The 16,618-nt window shown below is 39.7% G+C and overlaps 1 protein-coding gene across 9 annotated transcripts in view; it reads right to left on the bottom strand.

The window, feature by feature from the left end:
* Positions 1-16,618, bottom strand: part of dennd4a (DENN/MADD domain containing 4A) — a 168,414-nt gene that overhangs the window by 112,453 nt on the left and 39,343 nt on the right. For all 9 annotated transcript variants that reach the window (XM_073032736.1, XM_073032739.1, XM_073032742.1 and 6 more), the window contains exons 2-4: positions 7,217-7,537; positions 5,439-5,688; positions 1,332-1,401 (exon numbers count right to left, since the gene is read on the bottom strand). In XM_073032736.1, the coding sequence (XP_072888837.1) occupies positions 1,332-1,401; positions 5,439-5,688; positions 7,217-7,527 (631 nt within the window). In that variant the 5' untranslated portion in view covers positions 7,528-7,537. The remainder of the gene's footprint in view (positions 1-1,331; positions 1,402-5,438; positions 5,689-7,216; positions 7,538-16,618) is intronic.

Raw genomic sequence — 16,618 nt, 5'->3', positions numbered from 1 at the left:
TATTGGGGTCTCCCTATCTTCTGTCCAAGACCTCTTTCAGAGTCGATGCCTCCAGAAGACACGGTACATCATTAAAGACCCCTCACACCCTCTCCATGAACTGCTTGTTCTTCTGCCATCAGGTAAACGTTACAGGAGCATCAAAACTAAAGTACAAGGCTACTAAACAGCTTCCTCCCATAGGCAGTCAGACTGCTAAATAGCTGCTCTACCTGACTCTGCTTTGGACACTTGTAACTTGCACTGGACACTTATAACTTGTTTTTAACTGACATGTGGCTGTTGCGTTTTACTATTTATTGTTATGTTTATTATTTAGTGTTGCATTTGTTATGTTATGATTGCACTGCTCCTGGGAAACACTGTCTCATTCTGCCCTGCAGTGCTGATGTACAGTTAGAATGACAACAAAGTTTTTGAATCTTTGAAATCTTTTGAATCTTTGAAATAAGTAATTTCCTCAGCTTTGTTTAAAGCCAAACACTAAATGCTAAGCATTGTAAATCTACTTTAAGGGAACACGGTACATTGAAAAAAATTATTATATATATTCAATGGCCACTTTATAAGATACCACCTGTACATACACTGAGTGTACACTCATGGTCTTCTGCTGCTGAAGCCCATCCACTTCAAGGTCCGATGTGTTGTGTGTTCAGAGATGCTCTTTTGCACGCCACTGTTTAACGTGTGGTCATTTGAGTTACTGTCGCTTTCCTGTCAGCTTGAACCAGTCTGGTCATTCTCCTCTGACCTCTCTCTAATAAGGAATTTTCAACCATAGAACTTGGGCTTGCTGGATTTTTTTTTGTTTTTCACACCATTCCCTGTAAACTCAACAGACTGTTGTGTGCGAAAAATCCCAGGAGATCGGCAGTTTTTGAGCTAATCAAACCACTCCGTGAGACACCAACAATCAGAGTCACTTAGATCATATTTCTTCCCCATTCCGCTGTTTGGTCTTAACAACAACTGAACCTCTTGACCAGTTTAAATGCTTTTATGTGTTGAGTTGCTACCACATGGATTGGCTGATTAGATATTTGCAATAATGTGCAGGTGTACTTGTGTACCTAATAAAGTGGTCACTGGGTATGTACTTGACTTACGGTAATCAATTAGTCAGGTTCATAAAATACAACCAATCCACTTTAATATTCAAGTCCTGAGAGCAAATTAACATCTTATTTCCAAATTATTTTTGTCTCATGCTTTAATCAATAATCCAAATTCATGCTAACGCCATATGCAGTCTTTGATTCATTGCTATCCCTAGTTAGAGCACAAATCAAATGTTAATACCTTGATCTCATTACGGATTCAGTACTTACCAGCTTTATAAGATATAGTGTTGGTCTTGGCCAAAGACTTCTTGTAGCAGAGATATACAGCTGATCCCCACTGGAACAAATAAAAATAAATCACATGATTGCACACACAAACTAATATTCACCAAAACAAGATCAGCACAGAACAGAATAGACCTTTATTATCATTGCTTAAGACAAGAAGATTGTGGTGCTACCCCAGTCCACGAAAAACAGGTATTTGCAATGCATGCGGTACAGCTTAATTTTTTTTAAAAATCCCATATTTACATGCAACGTGATTTCAATAGTGCATAACACTCAAAGGCAATTGGCTAGCCAGGGTGTAGCATTATTCAGCTGCACAACAACCCTCCGGAAGAAGCTGCTTTTCAGTCTTGCTGTCTTGGCAGGAGATTGAACAGACAGTGTCCAGGATGGGATGGGCCTTTAAAGATGTTACGAGCATGCCGCGGACATTGAGAGTTGTAGATTGTCTCCAGGTCCGGTAGTTAAGTTCCAATGATGTGCTGAGCTGTCCTAATCACCTGTTGGGTTGCTCTGTGATCTGTCTTGCTGCAATTCTGTATACCAGCATGCTCTCTATCACACATTGATAAAAAATTAGCCAGCAATTGTGGTGGCTCATTAGCTCTCCTTAAACACGTTCTGGAGCAGCTCCAGCACCCCGAGTTCCACCTTTGCATCCAGTGTATCAGTGAAATTTGCACATTATTCCTGCCACGTCACAGATTGGTAGATTGATTGGCCACTCTTAGTTGCATCTCGTGCATAGGTGAGTTGTATATCCAGAGCAGTTGAAGGGAACGTGGGGGGAAGAGGTCACAGAGAAAAAATAGTGGGAGAGTGGAATTTCCCTGCTAGCCAATGTAGATTTGATGGGCTAAAATTCCTTCTTCAATGTTAGGGAGTATGGAAATTGATAATATGAAGCAACAAACTTGTGTACATTTTTTAAAAAAATGCTTTAGTTGCAGGTTGTCCCCTCTGCAGATATCCCTTGAAGGTGCTGAAATAATATCACATTCACAAATTTGTTACTTATTAAATGACAACATTAGTCTTTTCAAAGTGGAAGCAATTATTTGGAACAGGCATTGGTGGGCGTACACAGTTCTTGCAAATCACAAAAGAGAACAGTTATCAAAAGTAGCAAGATAATTGAAGAGGCAAATATATGGACAGTCGCTCTTAGCTTAATAGATACTTGGTACTCTAGTTTACCACAGAGTATATCAACTTGTCCTAAGATTGACCCACAATTTTAACTGTTAGCAAAACAGAAGTTGAAAAGCGATTTCACAGCACGATACAGAGGAATAAAATGATAATTCTTAAACCCCATCATTTAAAAAATTGGATAGGAATATGGACAGGAGAGGAATGGAGGGTTATGGGCTGAGTGTAGGTCGGTGGGACTAGGTGAGAGTAAGTGTTCAGCACGGACTAGAAGGGCCGAGATGGCCTGTTTCTGTGCTGTAATTGTTATATGGTTGTTATATTACCCAATGTGCTATAAAACTGATGTTTAATTACATAAAATAAGATATTGTTTTCCTCAAAATAACCTTTACAATATACTTTACATCAGAACATATCCATAAGCATGCATTTAAGCCTGGGGGAAGAATTGAAATAGACTACATATTCACTGTAGCTCAACACTCAGCTTCAGTTGGCATAACTCTGCATTTCACCCTAAATTCACTAAATTAAAATCAAATACAAGAGAAAATCTGCAGATGCTGGAACTCAGCAGGCCAGGCAGCAGCTATGGAGAAAAGTACAGACAACATTGCAGGCCGAGAACCTTTGGCAGGACTGGAGAGAAAAAGATAAGTAGATTTAAAAGGTGGGAGCGGTGGGGAAGGGAGAGAGGAACACAGGCGGGGAGGGGTGAAGTAGAGCTGGGAAGATGATTGGTGACAGAGATACAGGGTTGAAGAACGGGGAGTCTGATAGGAGAGGACAGAAGGCCATGGAAGAAAGGAGGGAGGGGTGGGTGGAGGACAGCACCAGAGGGAGGTGATAGGCAGGCAAGGAGATAAGGTGAGAGGGGGAAGCAGATGGGGAATGGTGAAAGGCGGGGGAGCATTACCAAAAGTTCGAGAAATCGACGTTCATGCCATCAGGTTGGAGGCTATCAGGCGGAATACAAGGTGTTTTTCCTCCTACCTAAGTGTGGCTTCATCATGACAATAGAGGAGGCCATGGATTGACATATTGGAATGGGAATGGAAAATGGAATTAAAATGGGTGACCACTGGGAAATCCCACTTCTTCTGGCGGAATCAAATCAAATGCCCTCTTCTGACACAGTCCGGGCAACATAGCAAAGTCTATCCAGTTGGATATTTTTCACAATTCAAGTGAACATATAAACATTTTTATATGCCTTGCGTTTCATTCCAATACCCCCCCAGAACGTTGGATGTTATTGGTTCCTGCTCGAATTAAGATCCTAAGTACGTGGCTAGGCTGATGTTCTGATGAAGGGTCTCAGCCAGAAACATCGACTGTTTATTCCCCTCCATAGATACTGCCCTACCTGCTGAGATCCTCCAGCATTCTGTGTTTGTTCCATTGGCTAAGCTGATGCTAGCTGATAAGAGTATTGTACTCTTGAAAGTTCCATCTTCATGTGTTACTTACATTTTTTTTGTCTAGGAGACTGAGTTGCACAATTATCAAGAAAACTAATCTTCCAGGTACCTTATCAATCAAAAAACGGGAACTGAATCACTGTTTTTAGGCTGTTACTTTGTTAAATGGTCTTTGATTTATGTGAAACAATCACTAAGTTTCAATGCAACACAATATTTTGCTGTGAGGAGTCTTGACACATTTCTGAGAATCCATTGTTTTTGAAAACCTCTAGCAGTTCAGTATGTGTTGATTTAATTTGATCAGATTTTCCAACAGCATTAAGTGGATGGTAACATTAAGGAAGTTGAATCTTGAGATTATTTCTGTTCGTTCATTCCATTACTATGCTGCAATCAAAAACCTCCAATTACCGTGGGCTATGGACGGGTTATTTTAAAAGTAATTTTTGCGGGCAGTTGGTGAATTCACCATTTACAGGTGAAATTCTCTTTAAAGAATAAACAAACATTCTTTTAAGATTATTCACCATTGTTTAATATCATTTCCTGTACACAAGTGCAAGGAAAATGAAATAATTGTTACTTTAGATCTGATGCAGCACAAAAAAACCAAAAGATAAACAACACAATAATAATAAAGAAACAATTAATATAAATACATAAAGATAGCTTATATACATAGATTGACTGCATGTCTATAAAGTGACGCTAGGCTGTACATAATGTGACTGATGAGAAATAATGAAGTGGTGGAGTCAGTGGGTGGAGGTGTTGATCAGTGTTCCTGCTTGGGGAAAGTAACTGTTTTTGAGTCTGCTGGTCCTGGCATGGATGCTACATTGCCTCCTCCCTGATGGGAGTGGGTCAAACAGAATTATTACAGGGATACAAAATAGCAATTATTTTGAACATTAAGAAACTGTAGGCGTCATCTACATTCATAGCTTTGTTCAAATACAAGTACTTGAATATAGACTGGGCTACCACACCATGGAGGACTTACAACACAGAACATTACAGCATAGCACAGGTCCTGCAGCCCACAATTTTGTGCTGACCATTAAACTTACTCCAAGATCAATCTAACCACCGCCCCCCCAACATTACCCTCCATTTTCTATCAATGTGACTGTCTGAGAGTTTAAGTGTCCCTAATATATCTGCCTCTTCCACCAAACCAAGTTGCACATTCCACATACTCACCACAGTGTAAAAAACCTTACCTGTGACCTTCCCCCCATACTCTCCTCCTATTACCTTAAAACTATGTCCCCTCATTTTAGCCATTTCCACCCTGGGGAAAAGTCTCTGGCTGTCCACTCAATCAATGCTTCTTATCATCTTGTACACCTCTATTAAGTCACCTCTCATCCTCCTTTGCTTCAAAGAGAAAAGCCCCAGCTCACTCAACCTATCCTTACAAGACTTATCTGTCTATTAATGAGTCTGGACTACACAGCAGATCCAGTTACCCAAAAGTAGGCTGGTGATCTGGTGATCTTACCATGCTGCTGTTGACGTTTTTGTCCACTCTGCAGAAAGTGTGTGGTGGGGTCTCGCCCTTACTTGGAATAATTATACAGATATCAGTAACAGATAGGGAATTCTGGGCAAAGTTTTCTGGTGCCCGCCGATATGTTATGTAGATTCGCTGAGATGAGGTGCCACCACTGATGTTAGCAGGTCGGCCATAAGGTGTGGTTTGAATGATTTGGCATCCGTGCTTCAGTCTCTCTTTCCATTCGTACAGAATGCTAGAAAACAATACAACTATGTTAATTACTATTAATGTAACTACACCACCAAAAACAAATCAGATACTGTCACTAAATCAGACTTACAGAAGCTTGCACATCAACTATGATGCTCTTAAACTGAAAACAAGTTGCTTCATTAACATCTTCAGAAGATCAGGCATTTGAATTAATGTAAAGTCTGGGAGAACTTCCTTTCTAATCAGACGGGCAACTTTTGGAGCAGAAAGCTAGATTCCGTAATCAGGTAGTACAATAGCATAGTGGTTAGCATAACACTTTACAGTGTCAGTGATCAGGTTTAAATTCCTGCTGCAGCTTGTAAGGAGTTTGTGTGCTCTCCCTGTGACTACAAGGGTTTCCTCCTACATTTCAAAGGTATACAAGTCAGCATTAGTGAGTTGTGGGCATAATTGTTGTCAGCTTTGGTCACCTACCTACAGGAACAATGTCAATAAGGAAGAGTGCAGAGAAAATTTACCAAGTTGTTGTCAGGACTTGACAGCCCGAGTTAAAGGGAAAGGTTGAATCGGTTAGGACTATATTCCCTGGAGTGTAGAAGAATGAAGGGAGATTTTATATCAAATTATGAGGGGTATAGATAGAGAGACTAGGACTAGAGGGTGAAAGGTGGTTTAAGGGTAACTCAGAGCGGTGACAGTGTGGAACCAGCTATCAGAAGTGGTGAGTGTGGATTCGATTTCAATATTTAAAAGAAATTTGGATAGGTACATGGATGGGAGGGGGAAGGCGGACTATGGTCCAGGTGCAGGTAGATGGGACTAGGCAGATATCTTCATGGCACCATGAAGTAGATGGGCCAAAGGGCCTGTTTCTGTTTCTGGATGACTCTATGACATCCAATTCAATATATCTTTAATCCACCCTACCATTGATAAACTCATATTTACAAGGCCACTGTTGCAGGAAAGCAGCATGCATCATCAAAGACTCCCACCATCCAAATCATGCTCTCTTCTCGCTGCAGCTACTGGGAAAGGAAGTACAGGACTCTTAGGTCCCAGACCATCAGGTTCAGGCTCCCAAACTGGCATGGATAACTTCACCCACCTCAACTCTGAACTGATTCCACAACCCATGGACTCACCTTCAAGAAGTATACAATTCATGTTCTCAATATTATTTATTACATTCAATTATTTTGTTTTTCTACATCCAGAATTTGTCATCTTTGACACATTCGTTGATTATCCATCTTTGTATGTAGTTTATTATTGATTCTATTGTGCTTCTTTGTATCTACTGTGAATACCCGCAAGTAAATAAATCTCAAGGCAGTATGTGGCAGGGGTCTCAACCTGGGGCCAGCGGACTCCTTGGTTAATAGTAGGGGTTAATTGCATAAAAACCTTTGGGAACCCCCTGGTATATGGTGACATATTGGATGTAATTTCTAAAATACCCATTGTAAACAAGCTTTTTCTAATGTTGAAATGAATGCCGAGTGCAAAGATGAAAGGCATTCACTAGCACATATTGTGGAAAGAAGTTAATTTCAGTAACATACCCTAGATCAGTCAGTGGTGGTTTATCTCTACCTCTCTTGTAGCAGAGAAAAATCTGAGGAGCCATCAAGCTTCCATTATTGAGATCAGCTGATAATCCAGTTTGAGTAGTTTCCACGCAAGTATACCCTTGGGGAACTTCTTCTCCCAGTGATTTCACAATGACAGCCACATCTGTAATTGGTGTTTTCGGTTTAGCTACTTTATGGCAGTTGTCATTGAAATGTATTTCCTCTTCAAGTGGCTTTGATGCACTTGTCATTCCTGCCACCACAAAATAGTCAGCAACGCGTGGACATTTGTCTTCCATCATGACTAATCACCTAAAGTACAAAAAGAATATGAAGATTTTGCAAACTGCAAAGCTTCATGGCAGAAAATCAAACTTGGCCATTTTACACCACACATAATTCAACATTTTTGCAGTAATGGCTTGTAACACTTCAAGTAAGCTTTCCCAATATCAGCACAGAAGAGTGGTTAGAGGAAGCAACATACACAAAATGCTGGAAAAACTCAGCAGTTCAGGCAGCATCTATGGAAAAGAATAAACAGTCAATGTTTCGGGCCAAGAAAAAAGGTCTTAGATGGTTGTTAAAGAATTTACAACAGTACAGGCCATTCAAACCACAATGTTGTGCTGACCTTTTAACCTACTCCAAGATGAGTCTAACCCTTCCTTCCCCCATAGCTTTCCAATTTTCTTTCATCCATATGCCTCAGAATCTCTTCAATGTCCCTATTATATCTGCCTCTACCACCACTTCTGGCAGGGTGTTCCACACACCCACCACTCCATGTTAAAAACCTGCCTCTGACACCACCCCCCCATACTTTCCACCAATCACCTTAAAATTATGCCCCCTTGAACTAGCTATTTTCCCCTGGGAGAAAGTCTCTGCCTGTCCACTCCATCTAAGCATCTTCATCTTGTACACTTCTAACAAGATGCGTCTCATTCTCCTTTGCTCCAAAGAGAAAAGCCCTAAATCTTCATCAGGCATGCCCTGCAATCCAGGCAGCATCCTTTGCACCCTTTCTGAAGCCTCCACATTCTTCCTATAATGGGATGACCAGAACTAAACACAATATTCCAAGTGTGATCTAGCCACAGTTTTATAGAGTTGCAGCATTAGCTTGTGGCTCTTGAACTCAGTCACCTGACTAATGAAAGCCAACACACCGTATGCCTTCTTAACCACCCCATCAACTTGCATGAATAATGGTTATTATTCCATTTACTTTGAAAATCTATCAACACGTCAGTCATATGCGATATATGATCTCACCAACAATGTTAATGGACTCAATCAAACAGGAAACAGTAGCTCAAAGAATATAAATAACTTTTTTTTTATTGCAAAACATGTAGGGTTCAGTGGTACCTGGCTTAAAAATGAAATAAATTGGAAAAGTTAAAACAAGTTATGGGGATTAGGCAAGATCAAACAAGTTTTAAAAAGTTAAATATCAATAGATGAGAGAAAAAAATCTGGTTGAGAAGCAACAGTTTGGAAGTCTTAGTACAAGCTAACAGGGAATAAAGCTATCCATCTTATTACAGTGGATTCCAGTTACTTGGGACACATCATTTTGGCCCAATTAAGTGGGTACTCCAATTAGCTGAAGTTTCATGGAAATAGTTAAAAAGGTAAAACTAAGTATTTAACTAAGTAACAATTTATGTATTTAAGTAAAATGCAGAACAAATTAGAACATTACTAATACCTCTACAGCACTATAAAACTGTGTAATGGTTGCTAATGGTTACTTATGAAGGAATTCATGCAGTGTTCTTTTGATTGACTGTAAATGAACAAGATCAGCACAAACACCTAGTGTAGATAATGGACTGCAGTCACGCAATCCTTTCGACGACTGCATCCTTCAAGTCTTCACTTTCATTGTAACATTCAAGATGACTGTCGATACTTTCAAATTTTTTGTAATTTGTAAGTAGTGAAATAGTTTCATTTTCACTCCCAGCCATTTCTGGTGTTGCCAAGCCTGAATGTTTGAAACCACGGTGAGCAAAACAGTTCTGAATCATCTTACAGCTTACTTCTCGTCAACTATTGCTGTTTTACACACGTACCAGATGCCATTTAAAAACTGTTTGCTCTAAAGAACAGTGTGGCATCTAATGACACACAAGTGCATTGACTGACACTAATCAGAAACTGGCAACAGTCACCCGTCCCAATTAAGCTGCACTGTGTTCCAAATGAAAGGAGGAAATCCCAGCTATTTTAATTGATTAGTTTTTGTTCTTTAAAAGTTGTCCCAAATAAGTTCTTCCACTCTGCCATCAGATTCCTAAATGGACATTGAACCCTTGGACACTACCTCACTTTTTTTTTTAAATATACTGTACTTCTGATTTTTTACACTTTTTAAATCTATTCAATATACACATACTGTAATTTATTTATTTATTTATTGATAACCCTGATTCATACAGGCAGGATCATTTTACAAGCCCTCTCCATCTTCATAAACACAAGAATGTCCCCTCTAATTTGCCCATTCATTCGATGTAATCAAGGCTGATCTGTTCCAGGTTTTACCCCTCTTCTGTGCTGATTCTGTGCTTCAATTCCCTATTCATTCAGTTTTTTTTATGACTTCTTCTTTAGGTACCCCCCCAATCCCCCCAAACCTCTATCATTAGACTTTACCACTCTGTAAACTCTAGTCATTGATTACATATCTTGCTTGATCTCTTAAAATTAATGAATAGTCTTTCTGAGCCCTCACACACACACAATGCTAGAGAAATTCAGCAGGTCAGGCACCATCCATGGAGGGGAATAACAGTCAATGTTTCAGGTTGGGACCCTTCATCAGGACTCTTTCCTCTGGATCCCTCTTTCTAAAAGGGACCAAAATTCTCCTGAGTGTTGTGAACTGCTTAAATAACTGTCACTGCTCTTCTGATTATCTATTAGCTACCCAATTCACTTCAGTGAACTCTGCCTTCATACCACTGCAATTATCCATATACAAGATGGGGACATTGGTTATGGACTAATCATCCCTAAACTGTATCCAGAATCCCATCATAGTAGACCTCCCATGGCAGTCCTTAAACACAACACCTTTCATTAATCCTCCCTCAGTACACACAACCAAATTTGAAAGTCTGTTCCTAGATAGCTTCAACATACTGCTCCAAAAACCATTACTCGTGCACTGCATAAATTCATCTTCCACCTCTGTAAAGTACAGACAGAGAAACAGACTGAGTGGTGAACTCAGTCCAGTTTGATTGGGCCCATTACTGCATGTTCCGTGTTTAGTTACATGGCTTATTTATAATCAGCATTGTGCAAGATGCAAAGTGACATGTGCCCGATTGAGAAACAGTCCAATCCTGCAGTAAAGGGCTGAATTATTGCAACATTATTATATTGGCAGCTCATTAACATTGTCAATTCTCCCAATCTCATTCCAAGGGAAGCATTGCTCCCAACCACACATGGTTGGACTGAAATGTACCGAGAACATAACAGTTACAAAGTAGAGTTCACTGGAGGATACGTTTACTTAACAGACGAAATTCGAGGTCAGATTTACAACACAGATAAATCACCTCGGGATGAGGATTTTCTGCATGCATGCCATTTAATGCTCCTTTCTGTTGCTGTTCAGCTGAATACATGATTTAATTTAGAAAGGCAATGGTACACCGTCCAACTGAGGTGAAGGACATGCTGCCCTTTCTCCACATTTAACAGGTGTAAGGCAGTTGCACATAATAGTGTCTATAACCGTCCCTTTATGTAACCCATCAATAAATGTTCCAGGAAATAGTTACGTAGGAAGGCCAATTACATTTATTAGAATCAAGGCCACATAGAACAGAAACAGGCCTTTTGGACCACCATGTCTGTACTAACCATCAAGAAACTAATTGTACTCACCTCACTTCCCAGCACCTGGTCCTCTATGCCTTGGCAATTTGGGTGCTCATACAGATATTTCCTAAATGTCACAAGAGTGCTTACTTCCACTTCCTTCTCAGACAGCGTGTTCCATTTTTCAACCATGTCCTAGCAGAAGAGAGTCTTCCTTACATCTCCTTGTCTTAAATCTACCCTCTGGTCCACTTTAGCCATGGGGAAAATTTGTTTCCATCTACCTCTGATATTTTTCTACACTTGACTCAAGTCCCTACCCCCCACCTCCAGCCTCCTCTACTCCAAGAACAAACTCAGCCTATCTGTTCTCTCATCCCAGGCAACATGCTGGTAAATTTCCTCTATCGCCTTTCCAATTCTAGTGATCAGAAATGCAAACAATATTCTAGCCATTGCCAAATCAATGATTTATAAAGTTGTATCATGACTCCCCTGCTCTTATGATTAGTACATCTGCAGATGTCTTCTTTAAGCATGGTAGAGAACCCATGTATCTCCTACATTCACATTTGTTATTAATAGTTACCAGGAATCACAGAGCCGATCCTTATGGTACAGCCATGGGATTCAAATCACTAAAAAGCAACTCTCCACCTTCCCCATTTACCAAGTCAGATTTGGATCCAAGTTTGCCAACTTGCCTTGGATCCCTCAAGCTCCAATCCTTAGCCAACTTTTCCTGTGCGACCTTGTCAAAGCACTGAAATTCATGCAAATCACATCCAGTTACCTCTACAAAAAAAAGCACAGCTAAGTTAATTATACTTGCCCTTCTATCAACAAATCCATGCTGACTATCCTTGATCAATCTGTCTTTTCAAGTGTGTATCATTCATGTCCAACAAAATCTTTGCCAATAATTTCCCCACTGCTGATATTAGACTCACTGGCCTGCAATTACTTGGCTGCCCTTCATCATGACTCTCGGTCATCTGGCAAGCCCAGCAGTCTACTCCACCACCTCCCATAGCAGTCTGGAATATATCTGGGGATTTATTTACTTTTATTTCCCACTAAGAGATCTAATACCTTCTCCTTTTTAATCTTAATGTGCTCTGGAATTTCACCATAGGAAGGAGATTGAAAACCTGACTGAATGGTGCTATAACAATGACCTCCTACTCAAAGTCTGCAAGACCAAGGAGTTGATCATTGACTTCAGGAGGATGAAACCAGAGGTCATTGGAGGATCAGAAGTAGAGAGCAACTTTAAATTCCTTGGTATTATTATTTTAGAAAATCTGCCCTAGTCCAGCAAGCAAACACAATTATAAAGAAAGCCTCGAAGCACCTCCACTAGGAGTTTGTAAAGATTTGGCATGACATCTAAAACTTTGATAAACTTCTATAGATGTGTGGTGGCTGCATTACAGCCTGGTATGGAAACACCAATGCCCTTAAACAGAAAAATCCTACACAAAGCAGTAGATACGGCCTTGTCCAGCTCGGGTAAAGCCCGCATCATCATTGAACACATTTACACAGAGCACTGTCAAAGGAAAGCAGCATCTATCATCAAGGACCCCCATCCCCCAGGATATGCTCTTTTCTTGCTGCTGCCATCAGGAAGAAGGTACAGGAGCCTCTAGACTCACACCACCAGGTTCAGGAACAGTTATTACCCCTCAACCATCAGGCTCTTAGACCAGATGGGATAGCTTTACTGAACTTCATTTTCCCCATCTCTGAAATGTTCTCACCACCTATGGACTCACATTCAAGGACTGTGGAGGCCAATTCTCTGGATGCTTTCAAGAAAGAGTTAGATAGAGCTCTTAAAGATAGTGGAGTCAAGGGATATGGGGAGAAGGCAGGAATGGGGTACTGATTGTGGATGATCAGCCATGATCACAGTGAATGGCGGTGCTAGCTCGAAGGGCCGAATGGCCTACTCCTGCACCTATTGTCTATTGACTTCATCTCATGTTCTCAATATTTATTGCTTACTTATTATTACTTTCATTTTGTACTTGCACAGTTTGTCTTTTATACACTGGTTGAATGCCCAAGTTGGTGCAGTCTTTCATTGATTCTATTATGGTTATTATTCTATTATGGCTTTATCAAGTATGCCTGCAAGAAAATGAATCACGAGGTCATTTATGGTGACATATACTTTGATAATAAATTTACTTTGGGCTTCAAACATCTCCAACTATTATGTTTTTCTCCTTCATGAATCCAAATGGAAAAATATTCATTTAAGACCTCAGCCATGTTACCCAGCTCCATGCACAGAATGCCCCTTTTTATCCCTAACTACCCCACTCTCATTACTAGAGATAAAATCAATTAAGCTACTTTAATCTAAATCTAATTTCTAGTCATTAACTATTCAGATTTATCTAGATTTAATGAAATTGAAAATAAGAAAAATGAGGGTGAATCACTCAAGATGAAAAGTAAATTTCTTTGTACATAATTAATTACCTGCTCACAAAGTGAATAGAGAAGCAGATTTAATGATCTCACAAAGTGATTAGAAAAGCAGATTTGAGATGCAAGATTTCATGGTTATCAGTTCTCGTATCCTGCCTTCAAGTGGAAATTTAAGTACTTAAGGCTAGTACTTAACAACTGGCAGGTAATGTGGCCTGCCAGTCACTGTCTTCTAACAATTGTCTTTTCCCCAAATGAAATTAATCCCCATGAGGAATAATTACCTCAGCAGTCCCTCCTCTGACTGGAGTAGGGCTGCAATTAACTAGCCGACTGATTGATATATCCAAATAGCAACTCAGCAAGATTACTAAACGACCAGATTTCCAGCACAATTCTACTTTTTTACAGCTGCTGTCTGATCTGAGACAAGCATGCTTTTATTTCAGATATCTGCATATTTTGTCTCTCCCCGCCATGCCCCACAATCAGCCCCAAATGTTGCTTTGAACACTGACACTTTGTTCTGGTTCCTGATGGCTTTAAAGGTTGATCTGATATTTGTTGGACTATAGAAAGTATTATTCTGTATTTCAACTATCATGGTTCTGAATTAAGTTTAGTGCTAACTGGACAACAAAGTATTTCAAATATCCCATTTCCAAAGCTATTATTCCCAAGTTTACTGATGAAATAGTATGCAAAGAAATGTATTTAAAACAGATTTGCCCACAAATTGCCAAATACCAAAAAATATCAGAGAACTATAATACCAGTCAAAATACACTTCAGGCATGTTACTGCCAGTCTTTTCAAAATATCCATTACATGCTTTAGATGTGCTCTTCAGGTATCCTTTGTTTTCTGGATAAAGCAGAGGTACACAGTTGAAATGACAATCATAACATGGCCATTACAGCTCCATAGAGATAATACAGACTGATATAACTTCCTGTCCCAGCTAAACAGAACACCTTCAATCATCAATGCCTAATCTACAAGAGGTAAGGAGACAAATGGAAAATCATGAAGATCTCATAAAGGTCCAAGACACAAGTATGGAATGCAAGTTGAAAGCACTTAATCAGAGCTGGAAAATGTCGCTGTTGTGTCCTTTGTTGGAACATGGCTAACCATTTCTTCTTTTTATAGGTTTACATTAGAAATGTAAAATTATCTTGATAACACATGCAAAATTTATTAGTTTTATAAATGGTTAGCGGATGCTATCTGAATTCACCTAATGAAGTCAAGGGACAAGATCATCTTCAGGATTAGTATTTAGTCTTCATTGCACTAAATCAGTTCACATCAAATATAAGAACACAATAAACCTCCCATCACCAGTTGTTTCATGGCTTATCCAAGGTCACTGAAAAACTCAACTTTACTCCACAGGGAGTTCATAACGATCAAACTATCACCACACTGTTGCAATACCTGATTTCATATTATCTACCAAATTATGAAAGGACAGGTGACCACAGACTTGTTTAGAGTTAGTTCTTAAGAAGAAAAAAGATAGAATTCCAATGTTTATGCATAAGTAGTTCAATTAAAAATCAGGATTCATTCAAATTGTTGGACACAGACTATAGAAGGTTGTAGTGAAAAGTGTCAAACCCTTGAAAAGATTCAGAAAAACAGTGATTAGTTTTAAACCAAAGTCACTAGTAGACTAATTATAGTTACATCAACATGCATATCATTGTACCCTTCACTAACAACTATCTGATTTCCTGTACCGATATAAGTTATAGAACACTATAGCACAAAACAGGTTCTTCAGCCCATCTAGTACTTGCTGAACTATTAATCTACCTGGTTCCATTGACCTGCACCTGGACCATAAGCCTCCATAACCCTCCCATCCATGTATCTATCCAAATTTCCCTTAAATGTTGCAATCAAACCTGCATCCACCACTCCTGTTGGCAGCTTGTTCCACACTCTCACCACCCTCTGAGTGAAGAAATTCCCTCTCGTATTCTCCCTTAAGCATTTCACCTTTCGTCCTTAAACCCTGATGTCTAATTCTAGTCTCACCCAACCTCAGTGGAAAAAGCCTGCTTACATTTACCCCATCTATATCCCTCAATTTTGTAATACCTCTGTCAAATCTCCCCTCATTCTCCTATGCTCTATAGCTAGAAACTATTTATTATGTTAATCTGGCACATTCCTGTAATTAATAATCACAAACCTCCTCAATGCTATCTAATATAGGGTGTAAATTGGCCTATCACATTGGCCTTCATCGTTGGGTGTACTTAAGGCAGAGATAGATAGGTTCTTGATTGGTCATGGCATCAAAGGTTACAGAAGGAAGGCCAGGAACTGGGGCTGAGGAGATTAAAAAAAGGTGGAGCAGACTCGATGGGCCAGATGGCCTAATTCTGCTCCTATGTTTTATGGTCTATAAAATAAAGTATTGAGTACAGCAGTTGAGACACCATGTTGAAGTTGTACAAGACGTTGGTGAGGCCAAATTCAGAGTATTGTGTGTAGTTCTGGTCACCTACTTGCAAGAAAGACATCAATAAGATTGAGAATACAGAGAAAATTTACAAGGATGTTGCTGAGTTACAGGAAAAGGTTAAGTAGGTTAGGACTTTATTCCCTGAAGCTTAGGAGAACAAGAGGATGTTTCATAGATGCATACAGAATTGTGAGTATGTAGTAGATAGGGTAAATGCAAGCAGACTTTTTCCACTGAGGTTGGATGAGACTAGTACAGGTCATAGGTCAAAGGTGAAAGGTGCAATATTTAAGGGTACCCTGAGGGAGAGCTTCTTTATTCAGAGTTGGGTGGGAACATGGGACAAACTGCTAGTGGAAGTGGTGGATGCAGGTTCAATTGCAACATTCAAGAAATGTTTGGATAAGGAGATAGATGGGAGGGATATGGAGGGCTATGGTCCATGTGTAGGTCGATGGGACTAGGCAGAAAAACAGTAATGGCGTGGACAAGATGAGCCAAAGGGCCTCTTTCTGTGATCTAATGTTCTGTGACTCTATCAGAGCAGCAGGGACATAAAAAATAAATAAAACTCCATCATTTGAGTTAATGTCTAAAACATTCCCCTTCTCAAATGTGCACGTTTT

This window comes from Hemitrygon akajei, chromosome 30 (assembly GCF_048418815.1).
Source record: "Hemitrygon akajei chromosome 30, sHemAka1.3, whole genome shotgun sequence".
Classification (NCBI taxonomy): Eukaryota; Metazoa; Chordata; class Chondrichthyes; order Myliobatiformes; family Dasyatidae; genus Hemitrygon; species Hemitrygon akajei.
Note: the sequence above shows the minus strand (reverse complement) of the source record. Positions and strands in the feature narration are given on the sequence as shown.